This window comes from Salmo salar, chromosome 13 (assembly GCF_965601325.2).
Source record: "Salmo salar chromosome 13, fSalSal1, whole genome shotgun sequence".
NCBI lineage: Eukaryota > Metazoa > Chordata > Actinopteri > Salmoniformes > Salmonidae > Salmo > Salmo salar.
In genome coordinates, this window is record NC_138303.1 from 92,575,201 (window position 1) to 92,587,363 (window position 12,163).

General features: G+C 43.9%; 1 protein-coding gene across 8 annotated transcripts in view; it reads right to left on the reverse strand.

The window, feature by feature from the left end:
• The window catches only part of LOC106568237 (AP2-associated protein kinase 1), a 110,036-nt gene that overhangs the window by 76,533 nt on the left and 21,340 nt on the right, over positions 1-12,163 (reverse strand). For 7 of the 8 annotated variants that reach the window (XM_014138407.3, XM_014138408.3, XM_014138406.3 and 4 more), the window contains exons 6-15: positions 11,598-11,679; positions 10,919-11,051; positions 8,583-8,686; positions 7,717-7,811; positions 7,379-7,539; positions 4,181-4,341; positions 2,885-3,268; positions 2,263-2,399; positions 1,749-1,972; positions 1,460-1,561 (exon numbers count right to left, since the gene is read on the reverse strand). In XM_014138407.3, coding sequence (XP_013993882.3) covers positions 1,460-1,561; positions 1,749-1,972; positions 2,263-2,399; positions 2,885-3,268; positions 4,181-4,341; positions 7,379-7,539; positions 7,717-7,811; positions 8,583-8,686; positions 10,919-11,051; positions 11,598-11,679 — 1,583 coding nt within the window. The remainder of the gene's footprint in view (positions 1-1,459; positions 1,562-1,748; positions 1,973-2,262; positions 2,400-2,884; positions 3,269-4,180; positions 4,342-7,378; positions 7,540-7,716; positions 7,812-8,582; positions 8,687-10,918; positions 11,052-11,597; positions 11,680-12,163) is intronic. The other variant, XM_082960451.1, reaches the window with a different exon arrangement.

Below are 12,163 nucleotides of genomic sequence, written 5' to 3' on the forward strand. Positions count from 1 at the left end.
ATGATTTGGAAAGGCACGCACCTGGAGTGCCAGTAGTCGATGAGGAAATAAGAAGGTTTGTGAACCTACAGTCAGAAGTTTACATACACCTTAGCCAAATACAGTTAAACTCAGTTTTTCACAATTCCTGACATTTAATCCTAGTAAAAATTACCTGTCTTAGGTCAGTTAGGATCACCACTTTATTTTAATAATGTGAAGTGTCAGAATAATAGTAGAGAGAATGATTTTACTTCAGTTTATATTTCTTTCATTACATACACTCAATTAGTATTTGTTAGCATTGCCTTTAAATTGTTTAACTTCTGTCAAACGTTTCGGGTAGCCTTCCACAAGCTTCCCACAATAAGTTGAGTGAATTTTGGCCCATTCCTCCTGACAGAGCTGGTATAACTGAGTCAGGGTTGTAGGCCTCCTTGCTCACACACGCCTTTTCTGTTCTGCCCACAAATGTTCTATAGGATTGAGGTCAGGGCTTTGTGATGGCCACTCCAATACTTTGACTTTGTTGTCCTTAAGCCATTTTGCCACAACCTTGGAAGTATGCTTGGAGTCATTGTCCATTTGGAAGACCCATTTGCGACCAAGCTTTAACTTCCTGACTGATGTCTTGAGATGTTGCTTCAATATATCCACATAATTGTCCTGCCTCATGATGCCATCTATTTTGTGAAGTGCACCAGTCCCTCCTGCCGCAAAGCACCCCCCACAACATGATGCTGCCACCCCCGTACTTCACGATTGGGATGGTGTTCTTCGGCTTGCAAGCATACCCCTTTTTCCTCCAAACATAACGATGGTCATTATGGTCAAACAGTTCTATTTTCGTTCATCAGACCAGAGGACATATCTCCAAAAAGTACGATCTTTGTCTCCATGTGCAGTTGCAAACCATAGTCTGGCTTTTTTGTGGGGATTTTGGAGCAGTGGCTTCTTTCTTGCTGAGCGGACTTTCCGGTTATGTCGATATAGGACTCGTTTTTACTGTGGATATAGATACATTTGTACCTGTTTCCTCCAGCATCTTCACAAGGCCCTTTGCTGTTGTTCTGGGATTGATTTGCACTTTTCGCACCAAAGTACGTTCATCTCTAGGAGACAGAACGCGTCTCCTTCCTGAGCGGTATGACGCTGTGTGGTCTGCAAAAACTATCAAGCCATCGACTTTAATACATTTTTAGAATAAGGCTGTAACATAACAAAATGTGGAAAAAGTCAAGGGGTCTGAATACTTTCCGAATGCACTGTATACAATAGGGAGTTTAATATAATATTAATATATGCCATTTTGCAGACGCCTCAATCCAAAATGACTTAGTCATGCATGCATACATTTTATGTATGGGTGGCCGCAGTGGGAACTGAACCCAGAACCTTTGCCGTTGCAAGCACCACGCTCTACCGACTGAGCCAGAGAGGACTGAACCACTATGAGTGATGGAGATGAGAAGGGTCTCACCAGCAGGTTGGGGGGTTGTTTCCCCAGGAGAGGAGACCTCCAGCAGGCCAGGTATCAGTTCCTCTGTGGGGGCCGTCTCCACCTCTGCTTCTGCAGCCACGTCTAATAGCGATAAGGTCAAAGTGAATGATACAGTTTTATCTGATTGGAAATACGATTACAGCAGAGGATATGTTAGAAATGAGGTCTAAGGATGTATTTTTAGCACCTATCTCTTAGAAGTGAAAACACACGGTATTCCGTTGTGCGTGCAACACGCACACATGTGCACACACACAAACAGCCTCACCATCAGCCTGTTCATCAACCAGGTCTTTGTTAATCAGATGCTCCGCACTGAGATTGGAGAAGTCATCATCACCAAAAGGGTTCCAGGCGGGCTGCGTGGGGGAACCGGTGGCAGGGCCAGGGGTAGGGGAATGGGCAAAGGCAGCGAAGTTGCCGTCTTGTGCTGGTTCACACACACTCTGCTGAAGGGACCGGGTGGAATTGGGTGGAGTTGTACCGACAGATCTGGAAAAACACACAAATGCCGGAACAGGTCAACTTGTTGTTAAACACTGAAGAAGTGATGCTAAAACATTGATGGTTTACCCAATTAAATACTAGGAGTTTATATATAGAGTGTGTGACTCTCTTTATTTATTTTTTATAGTTTACAGTTTATTCGCCGTTAGTCAGCACCGCTACACAAAATAATTTTCTCTGGGTGTGCGGCAGCTCATGCTTTTTATTACAAATTGAAAACTAGACATATTTAACTAAGGCTGATATTTCTGGTGATGATGTCATGCATATCTTACATTAACTGGTTGAGGTCATCCTCTGCTGTGGCCTCTTGCAGTAGTAGGCTGGAGTCACTTCCAGGTAGCCCACCGACTGCATTCTGGGTAACGTTACTCGGGGTGCGCTCAGCTGCCTGTGGAGAGTGGTGCGGAGTCTTGGACAGAGGGACGGAGAAAGAGAGAGGAAGTATAAGAAAAAATATTATAATATAAACAATACAAATGTCACATTCTAACTGAAGGGAGAAGAATTAAACAGAGGACGACTCATGAAAAAAAAAAAAAAAACAATAACACTCACTAATTATTAACTTTCAATGCCAAATACAAATACATACAACACTAAAGCAAATGAGGCAAACAAAGTAAAATGAAGTGAAAAACGGAGAGAAAAAAAAAGTATCACACAGAAATGAGGGTCATTCACACATTCACAATGTTGCAGGGTTTTTCAAGTTACTGAGAGAACAACACTAACGAACAAAACTGAAAAGACAGCAAAATGATGAAGGCTGATGGCATTGGCATGATGATAGATGGCTGGGTGGAACAATAGATGGCCTGATGTCACTTTCAAGCAGGCTTTGAGTGTGTCTGACAGCTCAGTGAGCAGACGCGGTGCAGGCTGCAGGTATGTTACCGTCTCAGTCTCAGCTGTGTTGTGACTGGTCTCGGCAGGGGTGGACTGGGTCTTGACAGGTGGCTTCTGGGCCGCTTCTGTCTGAGCTACTGGTTGCTGGGCAACTGGTTGTTGAGGAACTGGTTGCTGCCGAGCTGTAGGCTGCTGTGCAGCCAGAGGTTGGGCTGGAGTAGGCTGAGCGGATGGTTGCTGCTGGGCCTGGCTGGCCTGCTTACGACGTGCTGGAGCTTTGGGTGGGGCTGGGCTGGACGGAGCCTGGGCCTTCTGAGGGGAAGGACTGGCCACCGGGGGAGGCATGGCCTGTTGAGGGGTGCTCGGTGCCTCCGCCTTGGTCTGAACAGGTGGGACTCCTCCCACTGCTGCGATAGGCTGCAACTTCCCTGGCTACCACACAAAGACGTACGACAGCACACAGCGTCAAAAAACCGAGACAACGAAGACAAAGCTGCTTCACACACAGACAACACAGTGTGCCACTAAGAATGCATGTGGCTGTTATCATGGGTTCACCTGCATAACACTTCACTTTTTCACACAGAATTATATACCGGTATAGCGTAAAACTGTCTTACCTACCTAAAAACTAAGGACCCGTTGTTGCAATAGGAGGAGACTAAAAAATGTAATCCCAGGAAAATATAATGGGCTGCAATTGTATGATAATGATTTTTTTTCATCCAATTTCCTCCCTAATGCACACTTCTCTGTTTGGTCAAGAGTTTCCTGCACTTCAATGACCTACTTATCTAAGCTTGTTCCATGATGACAGTCTATACAAAGGTTGGCTGAACAATAACCCAACCCTGAGGCAGCAGCTTGTCATACAGATGGCACTTTACAGCTGGCATAAGTGGATTTGTCACTAAGCAACAAAATCCTATGAAATAAATTAGCTATATTTCTTTGAAATTAATTTTACCAGGCCCGTTAGAGGGTAAAGAGGAACATTTTCTTCATAATTTTTTTGTTGTTGCTGCAAATAACCATAATTATATTAACCCACTTAAATCTTTTTTTTAAACTTGCAGGGTTTTGTACTGTAATTGATTAGATTCATTAAACGCTTCCAGATGCTCAGAAGACACGTCATCCACCCCCACCTGGTGATAGCAGTTATTTTTGCAGCAGAAACCTAGATCAGCACTCGTATTCTCAGACGCATGACACAAACAGCCCCTGGTCTCCCATCCAAGGATCGACCAGACCCAACCCTGCTTAGCTTCAGAGAGAAGCCAGCAGTGGGATGCAGGTTAGTATTGCTGTGGGTTTGGGTGTTAGCTGGCTGCCTGAGTTTACCTGCTTCTGCTGAGCACCAGTCTGGGGCTTTCCACCCAGCTGGGGTGTGGCCTCACTGGGAGGGTTATGTGATTGGCCGGTCGCTGGCTGAAGCGGAGCTGAGGTCTGTGCCTTCTGTGATTGGAGGGCTGCCACTTGCTGGGCAAGGTTTAAGTTCACTCCTGCAAGGAGTACAGAATATGTTTACTATACAAGCCATGAAACTAAGAAAATATATTGCATGCTATATACATCACTGGCAAGACCTCATTAGATGAAACTGTTGAGACAATCTAAGCATACCGGCCATTTGTTTCTAAAGAGAGCCATATAAATGTTTGACTAAATATAACTAAGATCTAAGTTGTGAAATAATTCGACCAAATGTGGCAGAATGTTCTGAACAGTTTGCGCCCAAAGAGGCATTTCTTTAAGTTACCGAAAAAGAGGGGAAAACAACTGTTTTAGGTCAGTGCAGGTCCAGCTCGATGTTAACTAGCTAGCTTATTTGGGTACATTCCCACTTAGGCAGACATTTATTTATCACGGCTAGTACCCACTGTACGCCATCTTTATTTACTTCCATTTTCTCCAACTTAGCTAGTGTCATTAGGGTAGAGAATCTACCTCAGTCACTTCTGTTTATCTCTTGAGTAGCTACAGTGCCTTCAGAAAGTATTCACACCCTTTGATTTTTTCCAAATGTTACTGTGTTACAGCCTGAATTTAAAATTGATTTATTTACAAATACCTTTTCACTGACCTACACAATACGCCATAATGTCAGTGGAAATACATTATTTATTTATTTTTTATTAATAAAAAATGAAAAGCTGAAATGTCTTGAGTCAATAAGTATTCAACCTCTTTGTTAAGGCAAGCCTAAATAAGTCCAGGAGTACAAAGTGTTATGTTTGGGACAAATCCAATACAACACATTACTGAGTACCACTCTCCATATTTTCAAGCATAGTGGTGCTGCATCAAGTTATGGGTATGCTTGTAACCATTAAGAACTGGGGAATTTTTCAGGATAAAAAATAAACGGATTGGCGCTAAGCACAGGCAAAATCCTAGAGGTAAATCTGGTTCAGTCTGCTTTCCACCAGACACTGAGAGATGAATTCACCGTTCAGCAGGACAATAACCTAAAACACAAGGCCAAAGCTACACTGGAGTTGCATACCAAGAACACAGTGAATGTTCCTGAGTGGCTGAGTTACAGTTGACTTAAATCTACTTTAAAATCTATGGCAAGACCTGAAAATGGTTGTCTAGCAATGATCAACAACCAATTTGACAGAGCTTGAAACATTTTGAAAAAAATAATGGGCAAATGTTGCACAATCCAAGTGTGGAAAGCTCTTAGAGAGTTACCCAGAAAGACTCACAGCTGTAATCGCTGCCAAAAGATGATTCTAACATATATTGACTCAGGGGGTTGAACATCTAATCAAGATACTGTATATTAGTGTTTCATTTTTTACAAATGTTAGAATTTTTCTTCAACTTTGACATTACACAGTATTTTGCGTAGATCGTATGATGGAAAAATTATGTATTCATCTTATTTGTTGGAAATGTAACAATTATTTACTTAAACAGTGAGAAATGTCTGTCCTGCTAATGCTGAGTTTTATGGTGTCCACTCTAGCTTCCTGGTGATAAAACCTACAGCTGGCCTTCTAAGGACAGGATGTGGGGTGGTTGTGACTGGGATAGAGAGGAGTAGAACAAAGGCCTCAATGGTACTTAGACATCCTGGCCTGGGAAATTAGGCCAGGGTCGGAGGTTAAGATGACACCAGGGGCAGATAAAGACAGGAAAGCCCAAAGTGGCTTATGGTGCCCCCCAAGCTAGACTGTAAACTCTCCATCCAGACTCACATTAAGCATCTCCAATCCAAAGTTAAATCTAGAATCGGCATCCTATTTCGCAACAAAGCATCCTTCACTCATGCTGCCAAACATACCCACGTAAAACTGACTATCCTACCGATCCTTGACTTTGACGATGTAATTTACAAAATAGCCTCCAACACTCTACTCAGCAAATTGGATGCAGTCTATCACAGTGCCATCCGTTTTATCACCATAGCCCCATATATCACCCACCACTGTGACCTGTATGCTCTTGTTGGCTGGTCCTCGCTACATATTTGTCGCCAAACCCACTGGCTCCAGGTCATCTATAAGTCTTTGCTAGGTAAAGCTCCGCCTTATCTCAGCTCACTGGTCACCATAGCAACACCCACCCGTAGCACGCGCTCCAGCAGGTATATTTCACTGGTCATCTCCAAAGCCAACACCCCCTTTGGCCGCCTTTCCTTCCAGTTCTCTGCTGCCAATGACTGGAACGAATTGCAAAAATCACTGAAGTTGGAGACATATCTCCCGCTCTAACTTTAAGCGTCAGCTGTCAGAGCAGCTTACTGATCGCTGCAGCTGTACACAGCCCATCTGTAAATAGCCGATCCAACCAACTACCTACCTCATCCCCATATTTGTTTTTCTGCTCTTTTGCACACCAGTATTTCTACTTGCACATCCTCATCTGCACATATATCACTCCAGTGTAAATTGCTAAATTGTTATTACTTCACCACTATTGGCCTATTTATTGCCTTACCTCCTTACTTCATTTGCACACACTGTTTACAGGTTTTTCTATTGTGTTATTGACTGTACGTTTGTTTATCCCATGTGTAACTTCGTGTTGTTGTTTTTGTCGCACTGCTTTGCTTTATCTTCGCCAGGTCGCAGTTGTAAATGAGAACTTGTTCTCAACTGGCCTACCTGGTTAAATAAAGGTGAAATAAATAAAAAATAAAAATCTATATGGGAGGGGTGGAACCAAGCATTCTGGGTATTAGCTATATGAACTGTGCATTGTCTATATGATTCAGACTCTCAGTCTAACAGTTAGTCAAGACTGTTGGGCTGACGGTCTCATTATTGCAATAATTAAATCAATATTTAATAAAGATGATTGTTTGAAGAAATGACCAAGTCTCTCTCAGTACTGAAAATCCCCGACAATCGTTGACCCCCAAAAAAAGACAATTAAATCCTACTTTGTAATACAACAAAATGTGGAAAAAGTCAAGGGGTGTGAATACTTTCTGAATTCCCTTTTAACATGCCTCTAAATAAAACCACTTAGCCTAGTTGCAGTAAATAGGCAGAGTGACAGAGTGGCAGAGTGAGGGTGGGTACATACCAAGAGGAAGGGCCCCCCCGGCAGGGAGGTTGGCACGTTTGCGAGGGGTGAGGGCAGCCGGCTGGATGGGTATGATTCCAGCGCTGGGCTGGGCATGGCCCGCCTTGGGCCTCTGCCGGGGCGTGATGGAGGTCTCAGTGGTGGGGATGGGGTCTGTCAGTCTGGGGGAAAAAAGGTGAGAGTTGGTGATCATCTTGTCAATGGTTTGAAATGACCTTATGAATGATGTTAAAGCAGAACAGAGAACACACAAATGAAAAAACATCGATACTGCTGCAGTAACAACAACTACAAGATTACTCAGGCAGCCCCCTGTATGACAAACACCACAGACTTACCTGGCCTTACTCTGTGTCTGGCTCTGGCTCTTCTTCGCTGCAGCAGCCTCGCTGGCTTTGATTGGCTCAGGGAGTTGAGCAGGAATTGGAGAGTTCTATATGATTAGAGGTAAAAGTATTGTAAATTCATATTTGGGAGGGAATGGATCCATATGACAAGCACATTCAGTAGATTCAGGCATGGATTGAATAGAACATTGATAGATCTGGCCCTGGGGCCAATGTCAGAGCAGAGAGAGACATAAACATACAGGAAACACTAAAGAGAGACACCCTAGCACAGAGATAGACTGACCCACATACACTGAGTGTACAAAACATTAAGGACACCTGTTCTTTCCATGACATAGACTGACCAGGTGAATTCAGGTGAAAGCTAGAATCCCTTATTGATGTCACTTGTTAAATCCACTTCAAAATCAGTGTAGATGAAGGGGAGGAGACAGGTTAAAGAATGATTTGTAAGCCTTGAGACAATTGAGATGTGTAAATCAGAAAGTGAATCGGCAAAACAAAAGATTTAAGCGCCTTTGAGCGGGGTATGGTAGTAGGTGCCAGGCGCACCGGTTTGAATGCGTCAAGAACTGCAACACTGCTGGGTTTTTCACATTAAACAGTTTCCTGTGTGTCTCAAGAATGGTCCACCAACCAAAGGACACCCAGCCAACTTCACACAACTGTGGGAAGCATTGGAGTCAACATGGGCCAGCATCCCTGTGGAATGCGTTTGACACGTTGTAGAGTCCATGTCCCAATGAACTGAGGCTGTTCTGAGGCCAAAAGGCAGTGCAACTCAATAACAGGAAGGTGTTCCTAATGTTTTGTGCACTCAGTGTAGACTGTCCCCAGAGCAGAGAAAGACTGACCTTAACATTCTGAACAGGGCAGTCCTGACGAGCGTGTTTAAAAGCAAAGTAGGACACCTGGTAGATGTCAGGTCTTTTGTCAGGGTCGGGCTCCAGCATGTACCCTGACAAACACCAACAGAATGAGAAGGAGAGGTGGAGGAGGTGGAAATGTGAGAGAAAAGGTGAGACACCAATCAAACCACACCAGAAGAGACAAAAGCAACACACTGACTATCCCACAACGGGTAGATTAAGCATAGTTAGATGAAGAGGTAACATGTTGTACAGGACTGATACTATATACAAAAATGTAAATGTAAAAGTATGTGGACATGGGCATTAATATGGAGATGGTCCCCCTTTGGTGCTATAACAGCCTCCACTCTTCTGGGAAGGCTTTCCACTAGATGTTGGAACATTGCTGGGGGTACTTGCTTCCATTCAGCCACAAGATCATTAGTGAGGTCGTGCACTAATGTTGGGCGATTAGGCCTGACTCGCAGTCGGCGTTCCAATTCATCCCAAAGGTGTTCAATGGGATTGAGGTCAGGGCTCTGTGTAGGCCAGTCAAGTTCTTCCACACCAATCTCGACAAAACATTTCTGTATAGACCTTGCTTTGTGCACGGGGGCATTGTCATGCTGAAACAGGAAAGGGCCTTCCCCAAACTGTTGCCACCAAGTTGGAACTACACAATCGTCTAAAATAATCCAGAAATGTCTAGAAGGTCAAGACAGTCGTGAAGAGGGTAAGACGAAACCTATTCCCCCTCAGGAGACTGAAAAGATTTGGCATGGGTCCTCAGATCCTCAAAAGGTTCTACAGCTGCACCATCGAGAGCATCCTGACTGGTTGCATCACTTCCTGGTATGGCAACTGCTCGGCCTCCAAACTCAAGGCACTACAGAGGGTAGTGCGAACGGGCCAGAATATCACCGGGGCCAAGCTCCCTGCCACCCAGGACCTCTACACCAGGCAGTGTCAGAGGAAGGCCCTAAAAATTGTCAAAGACTCCAGCCACCCTAGTCAGAGACTGTTCTCTCTGCTACTGCACAGCAAGCGGTACCGGAGCGCCAAGTCTAGGTCCAAGAGGCTTCTAAACAGCTTCTACCCCCAAGCCATGAGAATTCTTAACAAGACCGGTAAATAGTTAATTAAATGGCTACCCAGACTATTTGCATTGCCCCCCCCCCCCCCCCCCTCTTTTACACCGCTGCTACTCTCTGTTGTTATCATCTATGCATAGTCACTTTAATAACTCTACCTACATGTACATATTACCTCAACTAACCGGTGACCCCGCACATTGACTCTACCGGTACCCCCCCATCTCGCCATTGTTATTTTACTGCTGCTCTTTAATTACTTCTTACTTTTATTTCTTATATTTATCTGTATTTTTTTAAACTGCATTGTTGGATAGGGCCTCGTAAGTAAGCATTTCACTGTAAGGTCTACACCTATTGTATTCGGCGCATGTGACTAATACAATTTGATTTGATTTTATGCTGTAGCGTTAAGATTTCCCTTCACTAGAACTAAGGGGCCTAGCCCGAACCATGAAAAACAGCCCCAGACCATTATTCCTCCTCCACCAAACTTTACAGTTGGCACTATGCATTGGGGCAGGTAGCGTTCTCCTGGCATCGCCAAACCCAGATTTGTCCGTTGGACTACCAGATGGTGGAGCATAATTCATCACTCCAGAGAATGCGCATCCACTGCTCCAATGGCGGCGAGCTTTACAATACTCCAGCCGACGCTTGGCATTGGGCATGGTGATCTTAGGCTTGTGTGCGGCTGCTCGGCCATGGAAACTCATTTCCTGAAGCCCCCGACGAACAGCTTTGTGCTGATGTTACATTCAGAGACAGTTTGGAACTCGGTAGTGAGTGTTGCAACGGAGGACAGACGATTTTTAAACACGACTCGCTTCAGCAGTCGGCAGTCCCATTCTGTGAGCTTGTGTTGCCTAGCGCTTCAAGGCTGAGCTATTGTTGCTCTTAGACGTTTCTACTTCACAATAACACCGCTTACAGTTGACCGGGGCAGCTCTTACAGGGCAAACATTTAACTGACTTGTTGGAAAGGTGGCATCCTATGACGGTGCCACGTTGAAAGTCACTGAGCTCTTCAGTCAGGCCATTCTACTGCCAGTGTTTGTCTATGGAGATTGCATGGCTGTGTGCTCGATTTTATACCCGTCAGCCAATGTGGCTAAAACAGCCGAATCCACTAATTTGAAGGGGTGTCCACATACTTTTGTATATATAGTGTACTTCTAAAATATGTAATGGCACTATAGAAACTACACTAATTTTCATAGCAGATACAGTGAGTGGTGGAACACTGACGGATGAGGCAGTGCAGGTCGTAGGAGTAGCGGGAATTGTCAGGAATGGTGAAACTGCCATCACAGATGGCCACCTGGCTCTCCCCGAAGGGTAGAGTGAAGTAGCACAGCTTATACAGCAAACAGCCCATTGCCTGGAGGGAGCACACACACACACACACACACACACACACCATTTAGCAGACCCTGTTATCCAGAGCAACTTACAGGAGCAATTAGGGTTAAGTGCCTTGCTCAAAGGCACATCGACAGATTTTTCACCTAGTCAGCTCTGGGATTCGAACCAGCAACATTTTGGTTACTGGCCCAATGCTCTTAACCTCTAGGCTACCTGCCTCCACACACACACACACACACACACAACACACACTAATTAAGTTACATAACATTTAGAACAAACATCCAAATGCCTTGAGAAACAACATGGGAAAAGGCTTCTCCACACAATTATGTCTTTTCAAATGTCCTACTGTACGAACTACCTGAGATTCCTCTTGCCACTGCCACTTGCCAAAGACTTGCTATAAGTTTTCATTTAGTTTATCTATATTTTAGAACATTTTCTTGGGTATTCTGTGACAAATTGCTGAAAAGTTGATTGTAAAAAAGCCCCATAGAAATCAGAAGCTGGCACTGAAACCATGACTAAAGCCTAGATCTAAAATACCACGTCCACTCACCCATATGTCAGCTTTAGTAGTGATAATCTTGCTGTTGTAGAGGTTTACCATCTCAGGAGCGCGATATGACAAAGTGGTGTACCTGAGAGAGAACAGCACAAGGTCACAAACAGGAAGATTAAGAACATCATAAGCTTTATCTAACTAACACTAAATTCGAAAAGGCTCAGCTCAGGTGGACTTTGAAAGGACTTTTCTATGGCTGTAAAAAAGTTTTTTTCAAAAGTAATGAAATGGCAGGAAATGGTACGCATATACAGTTGAAGTCAGAAGTTTACATACACTTAGGTTGGAGTCACTAAAACTCGTTTTTCAACCACTTCACAAATTTCTTGTTAACAAACTATAGTTTTGGCAAGTCGGTTAAGACATCTACTTTGTGCATGACACAAGTAATTTTTCCTACAGTTACAGACAGATTTTTTCACTTATAATTCACTGTATCACAGTTGACTGTGCCTTTAACCAGCTTGGAAAATTCCAGAAAATTATGCCATGGCTTTAGAAACTTCTGATAGGTTAATTGACATCATTTGAGTCAATTGGAGGTGTACCTGTGGATGTAT